Genomic DNA, 20,537 nt, shown 5'->3' with positions numbered 1-20,537 from the left:
GTTCAACATGGTATTAACTTCTGTCTCCTTTCCTGATGTCTGGAACCAGGGGCTCATCTAATCGATCCACACAAGTGGAGACACATCAGACCCCAATAATTACAGGGGAATTTGCAGAATTCCCCTGTAAGAACAGAATTATTTTCACCATGTCGAGGTGTGAGACAAGGCTGCAGTTTGAGTCCAAATCTTTTCGACATTTATATCAATGAATTAGCAGACATGTTGGACCAATCTCCAGCCCCAGGACTCACTATTTGACACAGAGGTAAAATACCTGCAATATGCTGATGACTTGGTACTTCTATCACCAATCACCAACCAAAGAAGGTCTTCAACAGAACCTTAATATTCTAGAGCAATACTGCCATAATTGGGCCCTGGCAGAAAAAATAAATCAATCATGATTTAAAAAAAAATTTTTTTTTAAAACAGATGTCAGAAACAAATATAAATTCACCCTGAACACCACCATAATCGAACACACACAAAAAAATAATCGTACCTTGGTCTGACCAGATCTGCATCAGGAAACTTTAATATGGCAGTGAATGCACTCAAAGAAAAAGCCTGCAGAGCATTGTGTGCAATAAAAATGAAAATATTCAATATCAACATCCCAATTAGAATTTGGACCAAAATATTTGACAGTGGAATCCTACCAATTTCTCTTTAGGGAAGTGAAGTTTGGGGGCCACTCAATAAACTGGACTTTAATATGAGGGACAAACATCCAATTGAAGCCCGTACATGCAGAATTCTGTCTGAAAATTCTACAAGTCTAGAGAAATACACCAACTAATGCATGTAGTGCAGAATTGGGCCGCTTTCCAGTTGTAAAGAAAATGCAGAAAAGATCATCAAAATGTTGGCTACATCTGAATTCAAGTCAAATTCAAGTCTGCAATTTAAAGCACTTCAAAACCAAGAGCTGAGCCCAGAAATGAGCCCTCTCAGTCAGCTGGTGTTGGACCTAACAAACCAAGCTGACAACAGTACTGTTTCAAAAGAAAGAATTCCAATAAACAAAATCATGAACCAATGAAAAGGACTCATATTTACAAATTTGGAAAAACTAAACAAAATCCCAAAGCTGACTAAATTGCCATCTGACCCAAAACAGAGAATATGAATTGGCTGATTATCTCTACTCTGTCAGAGATACGAAGCAGAGGCAGATCCTTACCAAGTACAGGCTGAGTGACCACCAATTGGCAATAGAAACATTTTAAAAAGACATGGCTACCCAAAGAGGAAGTGAGAGAGAGGGAGAGAAAGAGGAGGAGAGAGCGAGAGAGAGCGAGAGGAGGAGAGAGAGAAAGATGGAGAGCGAGAAAGAGAGTTTGAGAAAGAGAGAGGAAGAGGAGGAGAGAGGAATAGAGAGAGAAGGAAGGAGGAGAGAGGAATAGAGAAAGAGGGAGGAAGAGAGAAAGAGAGAGAGAGAGAGGGAGAGAGAGAGAGAGAGAGAGAAAGAGGAGAGACTGAGAAAGATGGAGAGAGTGAGAGGGAGAAAGATGGAGAGTGAGAAAGATGGAGAGTGAGAGAAGGATGGAGTGAGAGAGGGAGAAAGAGTGAGAGAGGGAGAAAGAGTGAGAGAGGGAAAAAGATGGAGGGAGAGCGCGAGAAAGATCACAAGGGAGAAAGAAAAGGAGAGCGAGAGAAGGAGAGAGAGAAAGAGAGAGTGAGAAAGAGAAGGAGAGAGGAAGAGAGACAGAAAGAAAGAGGAGGAGAAGGAGTGAGGAAGAGAGAAGGAGAGAGGAAGAGAGAGAAGGAGAGAAAGAGTAGGAGAGGGAGAGAGGAAGAGAGAGAAGGAGAGAGGAAGAGAGAAAGAGAAAGGATGAGCGAGGAAGAGAGAGAAGGAGAGAGAAAGCGAGAGGGAGAGACAGAAGGAGAGAGGAAGAGGAGGAGAGAGAAAGAGAGACAGAGAAAAAAGAGGAAGAGAGAAAATGAGAGAGGAGGAGAGAGAGAAAGAGGAGGAGAGAGAGAAAGTGGGGGACAGAGAGAGGAGGAGAGAGAAAGGGGAGGAGAGAAAGAAAGATGAGGCGAGAGAGAGAGAAGGAGAGAGAGAGGAAGAGAGAAAGAGAGCGAGAGGGAGAGACAGGAAGAGAGGGAAGGAGAGAGGAAGAGAGAAAGAGAGCGAGAGGGAGAGACAGAAGGAGAGAGGAAGAGGAGGAGAGAGGAAGAGAGAGAAAGAAAGGAGGAGAGAGGAAGAGAGAAAGAGAGAAAGAGGGAGAGAAAGAGAAAGGAGGAGCGAGGAAGAGAGAGGAGAAAGTAGGAGAGGGAGAGAGGAAGAGAGAGAAGGAGAGAGGGAGAAAGAGAAAGGAGGAGCGAGGAAGAGAGAGAAGGAGAGGGGAAGAGAGAAAGAGAGCGAGAGACAGAAGGAGAGAGGAAGATGAGGAGAGAGAAAGAGAGACAGAGAAAGAGACAGAGAAAGAAAGAGGAGGAGAGGGAGTGAGGGAGAGAGAGAAGGAGAGAGGAAGAGAGAGAAGGAGAGAAAGATTAGGAGGGAGAGAGGAAGAGAGAGAAGGAGAGAGGAAGAAAGGATGAGCAAGGAAGAGAGAGAAGGAGAGAGAAAGCGAGAGAGAGAGACAGAAGGAGAGAGGAAGAGGAGGAGAGAGAAAGAGAGACAGAAAAAAAGAGGAGGAAGAGAGAAAATGAGAGAGGAGGAGAGTGAGAGAAAGAGGAGGAGAGAGGAGAGAATGAGAAAGAGGAGGAGAAAGAGGAGGAGAGAGAGAAAGAGGGGGATAGAGAGAGGAGGAGAGAGAGAAAGGGGAGGAGAGAGAGAAAGAGATGAGGCGAGAGAGGGAGAAGGAGAGAGAGAGGAAGAGAGAGAAGGAGAGAGAGAGGAAGAGAGAGAGAGAAAGAGAGCGAGAGGGAGAGACAGAAGGAGAGAGGAAGAGGAGGAGAGAGGAAGAGGAGGAGAGAGGAAGAGAGAAAGGAGGAGCGAGGAAGAGAGATAAGGAGAGGGGAAGAGATAAAGAGAGCGAGAGGGAGAGACAGAAGGAGAGAGGAAGAGGAGAGAGAAAGAGACAGAGAAAAAAGAGGAAGAAGAGAAAATGAGAGGAGGAGAGTGAGAGAAAGAGGAGGAGAGAGGAGAGAACGAGAAAGAGGAGAAAGAGGAGAGAGAGAAAGAGGGGGACAGAGAGGAGGAGAGAGAGAAAGGGGAGGAGAGAGAGAAAGAGATGAGGCGAGAGAGAGAGGAAGAGAGAGAAGGAGAGAGGAAGAGGAGGAGAGAGAAAGAAAGGAGGAGAGAGGAAGAGAGAAAGAGAGAAAGAGGGAGAGAAAGAAAGGAGGAGCGAGGAAGAGAGAGAAGGAGGAGAGAGGAAGAGAGGCAGAGAAAGAAAAGGAGGAGAGAGGAAGAGAGGGAGAGAGAGAGAAAGAGATGAGGCGAGAGCGAGAGGGAGAGACAGAAGGAGAGAGGAAGAGGAAGAGAGAGGAAGAGAGACAGAGAAAGAAAAGGAGGAGAGAGGAAGAGAGAGAGAGAGAAAGAGAGAAAGAGGGAGAAAGAGAGAGAGAGAGAAAGAGAGAGAGGAGGAGAAAGAGATTAGGCGAGAGAGAGAAGGAGAGAGAGGAAGAGAGAAGGAGAGAGGAAGAGAGAGAAGGAGAGAGGAAGAGAGAAAGGAGGAGCGAGGAAGAGAGGGAGAGACAGAAGGAGAGAGGAAGAGGAGGAGAGAGGAAGAGAGACAGAGAAAGAAAGGAGGAGAGAGGAAGAGAGAAAGAGAAAAGAGGAACGAGGAAGAGAGAAAATGAGGAGGAGAGTGAGAGAAAGAGGAGGAGAAACAGGAGGAGAGAGAGAAGGGGGAGGAGAGAGAGAAGAGTGGAAGAGAGAAAGAGAAAGAGGCGAGAGAGAGAGAAAGAGAGGAGGAAAGAGAAAGAGGTGAGAGAGAGTGAAAGAGAAAGAGGCGAGAGAGAGTGAAGGAGAGAAAGAGAGAAGAAGAGAAAGAGAGAAGAAGAGAAAGAGAGAAGAGAAAGAGAGAAGAAGAGAAAGAGGAGGAAAGAGAGAAAGAAAGAGAGAAAGAAAGAAAGAGGAGGAAAGAGAGGAGGAAAGAGAAAGAAAGAAAGAAAGAAAGAAAGAAAGAGGAGGAAAGAGGAAGAAAGAGGAAGAGGTGAGAGCGAGAGAGAAGGAGAGAAATAGAGACAATGAGAGAGGAGAGAAAGAGAAAGAAAGAGAGAGGAGAGAAAGGAGGAGAGTGAGGAAGAAAGAGAGGAAGAGAGACAGAAAGAGAAAGAGAGGAAGAGAGAAAGAGAGAAAGAGAGAAAGAGAGAAAGAGAGAGAGGGAGAGAGGGAGAGGAAGAGAGAAAGAGAGAAAGAAAGAGAGAGAGAGAGAGAGAGAGAGAGAGAGAGAGAGAGAGAGAGAGAGGGGGAGAGAGAGAGAGAGAGAGAGGGGGAAAGAGAGAGAGGGGGAGAGAGAAAGAAAGAGGAGGATAGAGGGAGAGAGAAAGGGAGGGGATGAGGGAGGGAGAGAAAGAGAGAGAGGGAGAAAGAAAGAAATAGAAAGAGGGAGAAAGAAAGAGGAGGAGGAGAGAGGAAGAGAGAAAGAGAGAGGAAGAGAGAAAGAGAGAGTAAGAGAGAAAGAGAGAGGAGGAGAAAAAGATGAAGAGAGAGAAAGAGGAAGAGAGAAAGAGAGAGGAGGGGAAGAGAGATGAAGAGAGAGAGAGGAGGAGAGAGAAACAGAGAGAGGCGGAGAGAGAGAGAAACAGAGAGAGGAGGAGAGAGAGAGAAACAGAGAGAGGAGGAGAGAGAGATATAGGGGGAGAAAGAAAGAGAAAGAGAAAGAGGGAGAAAGAAAGAAAGAAAGAGGAAGAGAGGAAGAGAGAGAGAGAAAGAGAGGGGAGAGAGAGAGAAACAGAGAGAGAGAGAGAGGAAGAGGAGGAGAGAGGAAGAGAGAAAGAGAAAGGAGGAGCGAGGAAGAGAGATAAGGAGAGGGGAAGAGATAAAGAGAGCGAGAGGAACAGACAGAAGGAGAGAGGAAGGGGAGAGAGAAAGAGACAGAGAAAAAAGAGGAAGAAGAGAAAATGAGAGGAGGAGAGTGAGAGAAAGAGGAGGAGAGAGGAGAGAACGAGAAAGAGGAGAAAGAGGAGAGAGAGAAAGAGGGGGACAGAGAGGAGGAGAGAGAGAAAGGGGAGGAGAGAGAGAAAGAGATGAGGCGAGAGAGAGAGGAAGAGAGAGAAGGAGAGAGGAAGAGGAGGAGAGAGAAAGAAAGGAGGAGAGAGGAAGAGAGAAAGAGAGAAAGAGGGAGAGAAAGAAAGGAGGAGCGAGGAAGAGAGAGAAGGAGAGGGGAAGAGATAAAGAGAGCGAGAGGGAGAGACAGAAGGAGAGAGGAAGAGGAGAGAGAAAGAGACAGAGAAAAAAGAGGAAGAAGAGAAAATGAGAGGAGGAGAGTGAGAGAAAGAGGAGGAGAGAACGAGAAAGAGGAGAAAGAGGAGAGAGAGAAAGGGGGACAGAGAGGAGGAGAGAGAGAAAGGGGAGGAGAGAGAGAAAGAGATGAGGCGAGAGAGAGAGGAAGAGAGAGAAGGAGAGAGGAAGAGGAGGAGAGAGAAAGAAAGGAGGAGAGAGGAAGAGAGAAAGAGAGAAAGAGGGAGAGAAAGAAAGGAGGAGCGAGGAAGAGAGAGAAGGAGGAGAGAGGAAGAGAGGCAGAGAAAGAAAAGGAGGAGAGAGGAAGAGAGGGAGAGAGAGAGAAAGAGATGAGGCGAGAGCGAGAGGGAGAGACAGAAGGAGAGAGGAAGAGGAAGAGAGAGGAAGAGAGACAGAGAAAGAAAAGGAGGAGAGAGGAAGAGAGAGAGAGAGAGAAAGAGAGAAAGAGGGAGAAAGAGAGAGAGAGAGAAAGAGAGAGAGGAGGAGAAAGAGATGAGGCGAGAGAGAGAAGGAGAGAGAGGAAGAGAGAAGGAGAGAGGAAGAGAGAGAAGGAGAGAGGAAGAGAGAAAGGAGGAGCGAGGAAGAGAGGGAGAGACAGAAGGAGAGAGGAAGAGAGACAGAGAAAGAAAGGAGGAGAGAGGAAGAGAGAAAGAGAAAAGAGGAACGAGGAAGAGAGAAAATGAGGAGGAGAGTGAGAGAAAGAGGAGGAGAAACAGGAGGAGAGAGAGAAAGGGGAGGAGAGAGAGAAGGGGGAGGAGAGAGAGAAGGGGAGGAGAGAGAGAAGAGTGGAAGAGAGAAAGAGAAAGAGAGGAGGAAAGAGAAAGAGGTGAGAGAGAGTGAAAGAGAAAGAGTCGAGAGAGAGTGAAGGAGAGAAAGAGGAAGAGAAAGAGAGAAAGAAAGAGAGAAAGAAAGAAAGAAAGAAAGAAAGAAAGAAAGAGAGAAAGAAAGAAAGAAAGAAAGAAAGAGGAGGAAAGAGAAAGAAAGAAAGAAAGAAAGAAAGAAAGAAAGAAAGAAAGAAAGAAAGAAAGAAAGAAAGAAAGAAAGAAAGAAAGAAAGAGGAGGAAAGAGGAAGAGGTGAGAGCGAGAGAGAAGGAGAGAAATAGAGACAATGAGAGAGGAGAGAAAGAGAAAGAAAGAGAGAGGAGAGAAAGGAGGAGAGTGAGGAAGAAAGAGAGGAAGAGAGACAGAAAGACAGAAAGAGAGAAAGAGAGGGAGAGAAAGAGAGAAAGAGAGAACTTGGCCATACCTACCCAATACCCAGTTAAAGCTCTGTGCTAAGGAGCTCTTTTATTGCACAAGTATATTTCAGGCTCATTGCTGCCTCACATATATTTGTCCAAAGCCATTTATTCATCCAGCAACTCTGTGAAGGATAGGGATGGTGACGATGACTATGTGACACTGAGTGTTGGTGACACTTCAGCGCCCCGGGACTCCCGGGCGCTAGTGTATTGTGATAGAGTGGCAGAGTGCAACCTTTAAAGGCCAACTATTGGGGCAGAACAGCAGCAATCCTAATGACTCAGACTATGTGCCGATTCCCTCCCCCTTGTCCACACTCTCATGCCTAGTTAAACCAGCACTGGCTGTGCTTCTAACACTTTATCAATTCAAATCAACAGATGAATAATGATATGCTACTTCTTACTTCCATGCGTTTCCCTGCGTGATCTGAATACAACGATCTATTTAGGCTGTAGGCTCACAGAAGCCTATAGGGGACTTACTCCTTCCTGTATGATGTACTGGTAGAGGAAATGGAAGATCATCTGCTGCCACCTGCTGGTCAACATGATTTTTACATCACATTTCATTATTCATCTTCGATTATTTGAGGCGTGCGTGTGTGTGGAGCAAAAATAACCTTTCGGAAAGAGTCTAAAAAGTGAGTGTCTGCCTGTGTGCCCGTCTGCTTGTGTGCCCGTCTTCCTGTACATGCGTGCTTGTTTGAGTGCAGATGTGTGTGTGCTTACCTCTCATAGATGGTCTTCAGGGGGACCTGGTCTGAGATGCCGTCGGTCTCCTCCAGGAAGAGGATGAGCCAGGAGGTCCTGTAGGGCCACTCCTCCGTCAGGTTGATCCACGACGCCAGACGGTCCCAGTTAAAGATGATCTGATTGGCCCTCAGCAGACGTCCTGGAAATATGGACCAATGAGAAGTGACGTTTGGTATGTTGGTTGAAACGCCTACTACTCCCCTTCCGAAAATAAGTGCCATGCTGGGAGTAGTCGACTCTCCCCCTTGGGTGATATAAAGGTAATCAAATAGGTGATGTGTTACCTGTGACAGAGACGATGTTCAGGAGCCTCCTCATTGTCTGGGGGCTGATGTCACTGAACCAGTCCTCGGTGACCAGCAGCTTGGTCAGGTCAAAGGACATCTGTCTGGTAACAGTCCTTTGCATCTGCCTCCTGCGGTACGTGTCCTACACACACACAATACCTCATGTTTATACTTGGATTAGCCCTTGGTCTTTCCACAAACCAGTCAGTAAGTCATTTTTGCTTAGGTCACTCGTTTTGCCCATTCTAACGTTCAATCGAACAGTAACTGAATGCCTCGATGCCCGTCTGCCTGCTTTATATAGCAAGCCACGGCCCAATGACTCACTGTCTGCAGGAGCGAACCATTTTTGTGAATGGGGTGGTATAGCTAATAAACTGGCCACAGAGAGTATATTATGTGTTTGCTTCACACATCCAAATGATAAGTAACATTTATTTACAGCAAGCACTGGCCTCGTTTAACCTGTCCTGTGTTCTACAGTTCACATGACCGCGTGACAGTTCTGTGGCAGTCTCATGATGACATCACCCCGTGGCGTGCCGTCCACCTTGCGACAAGCGGCTCCCTGGGTGCGTGCCCTCTCGTCCCGGAGTCCCGTCTCTACCTCCTTCCATCCTCGTTTTCCCAACACCCATCCCATACCCACCAACACACAAGCAGCTCTGTTACTGGGCCCAATTAACAGACTGGAGATCTCAGTTGAGCTCGACAGGGAATGGGCCAGGGCTGGACGCACGGATATACACTGTGCGCTACCAAGACAGAGGCATCAGCTGTCCACGGTCACTGTCCTTACACAGCCGGGTCAAAGTTTGATGTTCGGATTCCCTGTTACAATAGCCACCGCCACGCTTCCTGGGTTCCACACAGGGTTGTGTGTGTGTGTGTGTGTGTGTGTCTCAAACAAAGACTGAACTGTGTATTGAGACTATATCTCACCTCTTTTCTGGATTGTCTGAGAGTCCAGAATGAGTGGAAATGCTGTCTGGAGGACCACAATAGGTGCTGCTTGCCGAACAGTGCAGCAATGCTGGAAATAGGAGAGCGTTCGTCAGGCCACAAGCACTCAGAACACCACCACCAGCCACTAAGCGGACTGTGATGTGGACTTAATGCCTGCCTTGTGACGACCTCACTAGTAGGGAGAGAGTGTATAGCCAGTATTGGCTCAGTAAGGAGGTGATTGGCTCTCCTTTGATCCTTACGTAGATGCATTGGACATGCTCAAAGAGTGAAACATGATTGGTGAAAGTTGATCGTTGTTTTATTGACTGTATGACCAGACCATCAGGAGAAATTGTTGACCTTTGACTGTTGAAAAGCTGCTGTAAGAGTTGGGATATTTCCTCCACACAAGCAAACTTACTTGGAGCTCACATCAGCCCAGAGCACGGCGCCAAATACTGTTTACAAGCCTGAGCTCGCCTGGCCTGCCTCCCTCACTTCCCCTCCCCTGCCATCTTGGAAGGCTAAAGATCCACAACTCCGCAATTAAGTAGCTGAGAGACAGAGAGCTTTTTCTCTCCTTCCATCCTTCTTAGCTCCACTTGTAAAGAGACCCACTCACTGCCTTCTTGGCAGCCAAGAAACCGCCAGAGAGGGCAAACAAAAAGAAGTGGGCGCCGAAATAAAAAAAAAAAAGGGACCCAAGGAAAATAAAGACAAAAAAAAAAAAAAAACAAAAAAAAAAATAGGCAAATAAATCAGACGCCCAAACAAACAAACAGATAAACAAACAAAATGGGGTCCTCGCAGGGGGAAGCAGGCAGGGCCACTTAGCCTCCCGCCAGCAGCCACCGATTGCCAGTGTTTTGTCACTGGGACACACTGCTGCTCCTCCCTGTCATTAGGCAGTGTGGCATCGCAGCAGGAAGGATAAACAGACATTACATCAATTACCAGGCAGAGACTCCTCGGCAATGGAGACAGGCTCTTTTGCTCCCGACCTCCTCTACCCCTCTCCACTATGTTCACCGCAAGGCGAGAGGAAGCTAGCTACACCCCGGGCCTGTGGGTTTAAGTGCATTATCTCACCCTTTCTATGTTAGTCTTCTCTAGCTGTGTCTATGGGAAAATAAGCAGAAAAACCACTTCAGAGGCAACATTTTGATGCGTTTGCTGTGCTTTCATTGCCCGCACAGGCGCCCAATCTCCTTATGTTCCTTGTTGTATCACTTGTCTTTGTGCCAGAACTCTGCCAGTCTACAGGACCTCTGCAGGTAGATCTATGGCCCAGCCTGGGCATGGAGAGGGTTGGCCGGCTGAATGAGTTTACCCTGCGATTGAGGGCCGTCTTGCTGCCAAACTTGACCTGATCCCCCAGACTGTTGGAGGACAGGTTCCTGTCCATCTCCTCGTGCCATCCTGTGAAGAGAGGAGTAGAAAAGGACAGATAAAACGAGAGACAGTACCACCAGGGACGTCTCATCACAACATCTAATGTAAAGAAGCAACCTATTCCTACAGCAAGTCAGAATGCGCGAGTGTGTGTGTGTGCGCTCATGTCTACTCTATGACTATGTCAGTGTCTCAGGGACCCAAATTGATGCACATTATATTTTTTACCCTAAACAAAAATGTGCACCCTTTTGGGGTCCCCAGAACCAGGATTAAGAAACACTGGCCTGTGTGTGTGTGTGTGTGTGTGTGCGCGCGCGCATTTTCATGTTTGTGTGACACACGCCGTGCATATGTCTTGCGTACCCTCAGGGTTGGCCAGGTCTCCGTTGGAGGTGGGGGCGGCCGTGCACAGCTTCCTGGTCGTGCTTAGCCCCCGGCTGTTGAGGAAAACAGGCAGGTGGACGATGTTCCTCATGTAGTCGTGGCCGTTGATGTTGGAGTCCCTGAGCACGCTGTTCAGGTTCTGGTTGATGGCCTTGATGATGATGTGGGGGTCGCTGGCAAAGATGGAGATGAAGGGGCCTTTGGAGAACAGCACCCTCACCTGGTGGAGGAGGGGAATAGGAGGAGGATTTAGACCTGGGTTCATCCACTACTGCTCATCCGTAGTGAACTTATTGGAATGATAAAAGCCTGAAATCATTTGAGGGTGAACCTTGTGTCAGATTCATAGTGTGGTCATACACACACAACTGGGGAACAGAAAACTTGACATCAACTTGTTAATATCTGTAAACTGTGGCTATAATTTGTAGTATCTTGTTAGGTTGAGTTTGTGGGTCACATATCTGTTGATCACATTCTGTTTCTAAAGAGGACATGCAACAGCAATTCAAATAGGGGGCCCCCCTACTAGTTGTCTCTCTAAATCAGGGGTATTCAACCGGGGTCTGCGGCCCTCTGACATAGGCCTTGAAAAAGCACCCACGAATATACAGTGCATTCAGACCCGTTGACTTTTTCCACATTTTGTTACATTTTGTTACGTTACAGCCTTATTCTAAAATAGATTTTTTCCCCCCTCGTCAATCTACACACATTACCCCATAATGAAAAGGTAAAGCAGGGTTTTTGAAAAATGTTCAAATACATTAAATGTCAAAAAATTAAGTATCACATTTACATACAATACCAGTCAAAAAGTTGACACACCTACTCAACAAGGTTTGAAAAAATATGAAACACATACGGAATCATGTAGTAACCAAAAAAGTGTTAAACAAATGTAAATATATTTTAGATTCTTCAAAGTAGCCACCCTTTCTTTGCCTTGATGACAGTTTTGCACACTCTTGCTATTCTCTCCACCAGCTTCACCTGGAATGCTTTTCCAACAGTCTTGAAGGAGTTCCCACATATGCTGAGCACATGTTGGCTGCTTTTCCTTCACGCTGCGGTCCAACTCATCCCAAACCATCTCAAATTGGGTTGAGGTCAGGTGATTGTGGAGGCCAGCTGATGCAGCACTCCATCAATCTCCTTGGTCAAATAGCCCTTAAACAGCCTGGAGGTGTGTTTTGGGTAATTGTCCTGTTGAAAACCAAATCATTGTCCCACTAAGCTCAAACCAGATGGGATTGCGAATCGCCGCAGAATGCTGTGGTAACCATGCTGGTTAAGTGTGCCTTGAATTCTAAATAAATAACAGAGTGTCACCGGAAAAGCATCCCCACACCATCACACCTCCATGCTTCACGGTGGGAACCACACATGCAGAGATCATCCGTTCACCTACTCTGAGTCTCACGGAAGATGGAACCAAAAATCTCCAATTTGGACTCATCAGACCAAAGGACAGATTTCCACCTGTAATGTCCATTGATTGTGTTTCTTGGCCCGAGCAAGTCTCTTCTTATTATTGTTGTCCTTTAGAAGTGGTTTCTTTGCAGCAATTTGACCATGAAGGCCTGATTCACGCAGTCTCCTACTTGAACTCTGAAGCATTTATTTGGGCTGCATTTTCTGAGGTGCAGTTAAATCTAATGAACTTATCCTCTTTATTCGGGCTACAATCTGAGATACAAGCAGTTATTCTAATGAACTTATCCTCTGCAGCAGAGGTAACTTTGGGTCTTCCTTTCCTGTGGTGGTCCTCATGAGAGCCAGTTTCATCATAGTGCTTGATGGTTATTTGCGACTGCACTTGAAGAAACGTTCAAAGTTCTTGATATTTTCCACATCGACTGGCCTTCATGTCCTAAAGTAAAGTAATGGACAGTCATTTCTCTTTGCTTATTTGAGCTGTTCTTGCCATAATATGGTCTTGGTTTTACCAAATAGGGCTATCTTCTGTATACCACCCCTAACCTGTCACAACACAACTGATTGGCTCAAATGCATTAAGGAAAGGAATTTGACAAATGAACAAGGCACACCTGTTAATTGAAATGCATTTCAGGTGACTACCTCATGAAGCTGGATGAGAGAATGCCAAGCGTGTGCAAAGCTGTCATCAAGGCAAAGGGTGGCTACTTTGAAGAATCCAAAATCTAAAATATATTTAGATTTATTGAACACATTTTTGGTTACTACATGATTCCATATGTTATTTCATAGTTGATGTCTTCACTAATATTCTACAATGTAGAAAATAATAAAATAAAACATCTGGAATGAGTAGGTGTCCCCAAACTTTTGATACTGTAAGTATTAAGACTCTTTACTCAGTACTTTGTTGAAAAACTTTTGGCATCGATTACAGCCTTCTTGGGAACGATGCTACAAGCGTGGCACACCTGTATTTGGGGAGTTTCTCCCATTCTTCTCTGCAGATCCTCTCAAACTCTGTCAGGTTGGTTGGGGAGCGTTGCTGCACAGCTATTTTCAGGTCTCTCCAGAGATGTTCGATCAGGTTCAAGTCTGGGCTCTGGCTAGACCACTCAAGGACATTCAGAGACGTGCCCCGCAGCCACTCGTGCGTTGTCTTGGCTGTCTGCTCAGGGTCATTGACCTGTTGGAAGGTGAACCGTTCCCCCAGTCTGAGGTCTTGAGCGCTTTGGAGCAGGTTTTCATCAAGGATCTCTTTGTACTTTACTCCGTTCATCTTTTCCTCGATCCTGACTAGTCTCCCAATCCCTGCCGCTGAAAAACATCCCCACAGCATGATGCTGCCACCACGTTTCACCGTAGTGATGGTGGCAGGTTTCTTCCAGACGTGATGCTTGGCATTCAGGCCAAAGAGTCTTTAGGCAAACTCCAAGCGGGCAGTCATATGCCTTTTACTGAGGAGTAGCTTCCGTCTGGCCACTCTACCATACAGGCCTGGTTGGTGGAGTGCTGCAAAGATGGTTGTCCTTCATCCACAGAGGAACTCTGGAGCTCTGTCAGTGACCATCAGGTTCTTGGTCACCTCCCTGACCAAGGCCCTTCTACCCAGATTGCTCAGTTTGACCAGGCAGCCAGCTCTAGGAAAAGTCTTGGTGGTTCCAAACTTCTTCCATTTAAGAATGATGGAAGCCACTGTGTTCTTGGGGACCATCAAAACTGCAGAAATGTTTTGGTACCCTTCCCCAGATCTGTGCCTCGACACAATCATGTCTCGGAGCTCCACGGACAATTCCTTCGACCTCATGGCTTGGTTTTAACTCTGACATGCACTGTCAACTGCAGGACCTTATATAAAACAGGTGTGTGCCTTTCCAAAATCATGTCCAATCAATTGCATTTACCACAGGTGGACTCCAATCAAGTTGTAGAAACATCTCAAGGATGGTCAATGGAAACAGGATGCACCTGAGCTCAATTTCGAGTCTCATAGCAAAGGGTCTGAACACTTATGAAAATAAGGTATCTGTTTTTTTAATTTCTAATACATTTGCAAAAATGTCAATTTCATCCATTTTACAATAAGGCTGTAACGGAAACAAAATGTGGAAAAAGTCAAGCGGTCTGAATACTTTTCAAATGCACTGTAGCTCTTAATAGTTTGCATTAAAAGCTATAGTGCCGCAGGCTGCTGGTAAGCTTTCTTGTTTTGGCTAACACATGGCTAACCACGGTTTAACCAGCTAAGCAGCCTCTCTTAGTGAAAATGTGTTTGGAGTTACCATCCAAGCTTATTGGCTGTTAGAGTTTACACTTCCTCTTCCAATTATAATGTGGCGAGGTCAAAATAATGAAAAGTGATCTACCAAATCTATTCATTTTAACTCAATGAGTCCCACTGTAATGCCGGCACATTTTGCACTTCTAACCCCTTTTAAACATTGTGTGTTTGAGCTACAGACTTCTAAGTTGGACCAGTGGATTTGTCTATTTCTCCAATGGTCTGTGTGATTAACGGAGGCTGAACTAGAGCAGTGTTTGTGAGACAAGGGCAGATCCCGAAGGGGCCCGGGCCGGGTCTTTTTTACCAAAACATCTGTAGAGTCCGAATGGTTTCGGCTACAAACTATTAAGCTACAGACTCTAACGAACATGTAGCATGTTGTGCTCTATGACGCTCACAAGGTACACAAGATTCGTTAGAGGAACATAGGAAATCCCAGGACATAGTGTCTATAATACTGTAATAAATCTCACATAGTTGCTGTCACAAACTTAACATTCCAAACAGTTGTCACTAACAATTTCTGTACTTAAAGCATTCATGTAAATTTGTTTGTACAATTTCTTGCTTTGGCTGACTTTTTATATTGACATTTGTCCATAAAACTCATGAATGCAACTGTTTATCAAATTGTTTTGTGTTATACTTGTATCCCTAGCTGTCCTGAAAAGAAAATGGTAAAACATTTAATTGTGAGGCTAAATACTCTACATGGCTCAAGGTATGTGGACACCTGGTCATCGAACGTCTCATTCCAAAATCATGGACATTAATATGGAGTTGGTCCCCCCTCTGCTGCTATAACAGCCCCCACTCTTCTGGGAAGGCTTTCCACTAGATGTTGGAACGTTGCTGCGAAGTTCGGGCACTGATGTTGGGCGATTAGGCCTGGCTCGCAGTCGGCGTTCCAATTCATCCCAAAGGTATTCGATGGGGTTGAGGTCAGGACTCTGTGCAGGCCAGTCAAGTTCTTCCACACTGATCGACAAACCATTTCTGTCGTTGAGCTTTACACCACTCCAGCCGACGCTTGGCATTGTGATCTTAGACTTGGGTGCGGCCACTCGTCCATGGAAACGGACAGTTATTGTGTTGACGTTGCTTCCAGAGGCAGTTTGGAACTCGGTAGTGAGTGTTGCAACCGAGGACAGGTGATTTTTATGCGCTTCAGCGGTCCCGTTCTGTGACCTTGTGTGGCCTACCACTTCGCGTGTGAGCTGTTGTTGCTCCTAGATGTTTCCACTTCACAATAACAGCACTTACAACTCCGAGGCAGCTCTAGCAGGGTAGAAATTTAACAAAATGACTTGTTGGAAAGGTGGCATCCTATGACGGTGCCACGTTGAAGGTCACTGGGCTCTTCAGTACGGGCCATTCTACTGCCAATGTTTGTCTATGGAGATTGCATGGAGGTGTGCTTGATTTTATACACCTGTCAGCAACGGGTGTGGCTGAAATAGACAAATCCACTAATTTGAAGTGGTGTCCATATACTTTTGTATATAGAGTGTTTTTTAAACAGATTTTTATTCTATACTTGGAGTCAAAGTATAGAATAATATTGTCAAAAATAATATCATGATATGTAACTGTACCGATCCCCCCATCAATAGTAATGACCAGTGAGTCATGGATAATGATTTAACCCTAAATGGTTATGGATAGTGTGAGTTTTGTGTATAGTATTGTATAGTCTACATGTTTGTGTTTAGCCATTGTTACTAACGTCATATTCAGTCATTGTTACAAACACACACACACCGTGTCGAGCATCTGCAGCACTCTGTCCTGTTCGCAGGCATCCAGGCCGTCAATGATGACCGCCATGCGGGTCTGGTTCTGGGTGAAGCCATCGATGGTCTTGGCCATCTTAGACATCAGCTCCACCTCATGCTTCAACACCTGGAGCAACCAAACACACACACACACACACACACACACACCATTAACCACTACATACTGTATAACTACAGACAATGTGCCTCTTCCTATGAATTAATCTCTGTTTTGATAGTGGTCGTAGGAATTTGGCTCCCGAGTGCCTAACGCTATCATGTAACAACATAACGTATTTATTCTTAACCATGTTAAAACTGTAGAATACCATTTAACTAGCGACATGATGAGCCAAGTCCTAACTCGATCAACTCATTTGATCTACACGTGAGTGTAACTTCCATGTTCCAAGTCTGTATCGACATTGCTGCGTGATTTACAAGTTACATATCTATTCTCAAGTCAGGGATTCGGCCCCATTTGAATATAACTAGAGAGGAACCTATCAAACAGAGTATTCCCTATGAGCAAAAGACGTTGAAAGGATGTTGAAAAGACGTTGAAAATGGGCTATAAAAAGGGGTTTACACTACCTTCATGAATCCCTCGCTCTTGAGCTTGTGCATCTTGTTGGCGGCACTGTGCAGCCTCTTCCTCTGGGAGTTGAGGACGGAGTCAGCCACCTGCCACCAGGTCTTACAGTTCAACAGGAGGGCCAGGCCCACCACGCTGGCCATGGCGATAAGCACCGCGTTCACCGTCAGGTTCTCACGCTGCACCTAAATACATGTAACGAGGTCCACACGCGCGCAAAAAAAAAACACGTTTTTTTTCAATGTACAGCAGATGTTCGACACAGTGTGTGTGTGTGTGTGTGTGTGCTTGTGTATGTGCACATTTGTGTGTGTGTCAGTGTGTGTAGGTACCTTAAAGATGGCCAGCAGCGCCATGGCTGTGATCAGGCAGCCCAGCGTCACGACGAACAGCATGAAGCTGGGCACGCAGCAAGTCTTCTTCCACTTCTTACCTGGAGGGGAGAGGGGACAAATATCTAATTCACATAGGTATTCACACCCCCTTTTTCTACGACGCACCAAACTTGATTAGAGTTCACCTGTGGCCCAATTCAATTGTTTGGACATGATTTAGAAAGAAACACACCTGTCTATATAAGGTCCCACAGTTGACAGTGCATGTCAGGGCAGAAACCATACCTTGAAGTGCAAGGAACGGTCTGTAGAGCGCTGAGATAGAATTGTGTTGAGGGGTATACTGTATCTGAGTAAGGGGATAAAACAATTTCTAAAATGTTGAACATTTCAAGAGCACAGTGGTCTCCATCATTGAGAAATTGATCAAAAAAAATATGAAAGTGCCCAGACTCTGCATTGAGCTGGCTGTCCGACCAAACGGGCAAAAAAATGACATTGGTCAGGGAGGTGACCAAGAACCCAATGACCACTCTGACAGAACTACAGAGTTCCTTGACTGAGATGGGAGAACCTGATCGACGGACAACAGTCTGTCTCTACAGCATTTCAGCAATCTGGGCTTTATGGGAGAGTGGCCGGACGGTAGCCTCTCATGAGAAAAAGGCACATGACAGCACGCCTGGAGTTTACAAAGAGGCACGTGAAAGACTCAGATCATAAAGGCAAACAATTCTGTGGTCTGATGAGACAACACTGTGGTGGCAGCATCATGCTATGGGGATGCTTTTCAGCAACAGGGACTGAAAAACTAGTAAGGATACTGTAGAGGGATAAATGAATGGAGCCAAATCCTTGATGAGAACCTGCTTCAGAATGAAAATGACCTCATACCTGGGGGTGAAGCTTTACATTCAGGACAATAACCCCCAACCATACAACCAAAGCAACGCTGGAATGGCTTCAGAACAAGAATCCAGCTAAAGCTCAGACTTAAATCCCATTGAAAATCTGTGGAAAGACTTGAACATTGCTGTTCACCGCTACTCCCATCTAACTTAACAGACCGTGAAGAAAATCTGCAAGGAAGAACGGGAGGAAATCCCCAAAACCAGATGTGCAAAGCTGATAAAGACATAACCAATACAACTCAAAGCAGTAATTGTCAAAGGTGCTTCTACAAAGTATTGACTCAGGGGTGTGAATACTTTTGTAAATTAGATATTTCTGTGTCAATAAATGTGCAAAAGTGTCTATAAACACATTTTCACTTAATCATTATGAATTCAGGCTGTAACACAACAAAATATGGAATAAGTCAAGGTGTATGAATACTTCCTGAAGGCACTGTACACCAGGGCTGGAGTTGCGTGATTTTTAGGGGCCATACCATTCTTCAAGAGGTGCTCAATGTGCCGGGGCACCAAGGCCATCTGCTAGGGCACCAAGGCCATTCACCAAAATAGCCAATTTAAATTGATTTGAAAACAAAAAAAACACTTGCTATTCAAGAAAAACACAAGTGTATGTAAATGTGCATGAATAGCCTACATGTCAAAGGTAGGTGATAGCCTATTCGTATTGTTTACAGCCTTTCATGTCCACACCGATATCTGACATGACAGAGGCACCAGAAAATGTAGCCACACTTTAATGAGACTTAATTACATACATAGGCTAAATGCCAGTCATGTTTGACAAATAAAATGTAGGATTATTAATGTCTTAAAGGCTTGATTCTATCGACATACTCTGGGGAACTGTTCGTTCAGATAGGAGGGAAAGAACAGTGCCTGTTGCGTACCACCACATCACCCACCTTGCAATCTAAGAGGAGGCAGTCGGCATTTTGAAACCATTTAACAATAAACATAATAATGGTTTAAAACGTAGGAGTCTTACCTTACTTCAAAGTAGTCTAGCCAAATTATTTGAGCACAAAAGCAGCAGGCTCTCGTTGGTTTTCAAAATCAACTTTCTGTTACTGTCCTGCAGCCAAAGACGTAGCCACGTTTAGCGACCCACGTTGTCGCATCTTTAGATCTTTGTCACGTGAAACTGCTCGCATTTCACAATAAGGCTACAACATGACATTTGGAAAAAGGGGAAGGGGTCTGAATACTTTCTGAATGCACTGTCTAGCCTACTGCATTGTTGCGCTTATAATGCGATGAAATAATAGGTTATCAACATTTTATTAAGCTAAATGTTCTGATCTGTTGCATCAGCTTTATTGCTTTTAAAAGTGTTTTTTTTTTGTTGATGTACTCGTTGTACGATTTTGAGATCTATCGTCCCACAACTGTCCCAGACTCTGTTTGGAAGACTTATTTCTAGCACAGAATGACAAGCTGACCAACAGAATGGGTCAACTTTTGTACTTCGGGGGTTAGTAGGTTGACATAGGATAGTGCTTCTGCTGTTTGTTACTCGTCCTGTTGGCTGAGGAAAAGCAAACGTGGGCAGTTCTAGAGGTCTTCAACGTGCACCTTGGGAATCCCATAAGAATGGCGTGAACCGTTGCATCCCGATGTGTCGGTCTTCACTTGTACTTCGAAGCTGCGAGGCCTGTGATAAGGACCCGGTCACCTGACAGGCATTGGCTATTAAGATTTGTGATACCTGAGAAAGCCATGTGAGTAATAGGTGCTTCGGAGCACGGCGATTGGTAGCCGGTAGAAGGGAACTACAATATTTCAGCCCAGGGGGGGCACAACGCCCACACAGGGGGGCACAACGCCCACACAGGGGGGCACAACGCCCACACAGGGGGGCACAACGCCCACACAGGGGGCACAACGCCCACACAGGGGGCACAACGCCCACACAAGGGGGCACAACACCCACACAAGGGGGCACAACGCCCACACAAGGGGGCACAACGCCCACACAAGGGAGCACAACGCCCACACAAGGGAGCACAACGCCCACACAAGGGGGCACAACGCCCACACAAGGGGGCACAACGCCCACACAAGGGAGCCGCAGGGAAATTCGAGGCCTGCTGTACACCCTTTGGTTATCCAAAGTGGAGACAAACATAGTACCTTGGTTCTCCTCGTTCTTGAACACCCTGAAGAGGCGGGTGGCCATGAAGCCAAACTCCCTCTCACAGGCATCAGACAGAGTGGCTATCATCTCTGCCAGGCTGGTCTCCCCTCCCACACTGGACAGACGATTGTAGTCTGTGAACAAGAACCTGACACACACACACACACACAGATTCTAGAATATACTTTTTCTATTGAAGGTTGTTCACATCAAGGTGCGTGTGCACGAGCGGCATCAAGCATGTATTTTATGTATGCATGTATGTGTGTGTGTTACCTGACAGGCAGGGCGCGGGTCGTCTGCTCTGGCAGCTCGGGGGGGTTGACAAACATGAGTTTGAGCAGCAGCTCCAGGTAGCCCACCTGGCGGGCCAGACGGGTGCTGAGGACCCACGCCCAGTTCCAGTTCTCCCCCTCACGACGACCCCCGAAGTACACCAACACTGCAGGGAGGGAGAGAGAGAGAGAGAGAGAGAGAGAGAGAGAAAAGAATACATCACATTTCTGACTGACCACCAGACGTTCCCCTACCTATGACGGCATCCAGTGGGCAGAACGTGAGAAATGTAGTTGTATGTGGCGAAACGCTGTCAGAATCGCTCGAAGCGTAGAACCAAGGCGCCCTCTAGTGATGTAATACACGCAACTCTCCTTAACTGCAGGAAACCGAAGGCCCAGAGTTTTTGTTGAC

General features: G+C 46.0%; 1 protein-coding gene across 6 annotated transcripts in view; it reads right to left on the bottom strand.

Annotated features, from left to right (window-relative positions):
• The window catches only part of kidins220a (kinase D-interacting substrate 220a), an 87,520-nt gene that overhangs the window by 50,800 nt on the left and 16,183 nt on the right, over positions 1-20,537 (bottom strand). For all 6 annotated transcript variants that reach the window (XM_042325540.1, XM_042325541.1, XM_042325538.1 and 3 more), the window contains 9 exons: positions 20,124-20,289; positions 19,844-19,995; positions 16,794-16,894; positions 16,461-16,646; positions 15,853-15,993; positions 10,347-10,587; positions 9,919-10,007; positions 7,638-7,782; positions 7,330-7,492 (listed from right to left, as the gene is read on the bottom strand). In XM_042325540.1, the coding sequence (XP_042181474.1) occupies positions 7,330-7,492; positions 7,638-7,782; positions 9,919-10,007; positions 10,347-10,587; positions 15,853-15,993; positions 16,461-16,646; positions 16,794-16,894; positions 19,844-19,995; positions 20,124-20,289 (1,384 nt within the window). The remainder of the gene's footprint in view (positions 1-7,329; positions 7,493-7,637; positions 7,783-9,918; positions 10,008-10,346; positions 10,588-15,852; positions 15,994-16,460; positions 16,647-16,793; positions 16,895-19,843; positions 19,996-20,123; positions 20,290-20,537) is intronic.

Source organism: Oncorhynchus tshawytscha, linkage group LG08 (genome assembly GCF_018296145.1).
Source record: "Oncorhynchus tshawytscha isolate Ot180627B linkage group LG08, Otsh_v2.0, whole genome shotgun sequence".
Taxonomy (NCBI): domain Eukaryota; kingdom Metazoa; phylum Chordata; class Actinopteri; order Salmoniformes; family Salmonidae; genus Oncorhynchus; species Oncorhynchus tshawytscha.
This window is presented reverse-complemented; position numbering and strand designations above follow the sequence as displayed.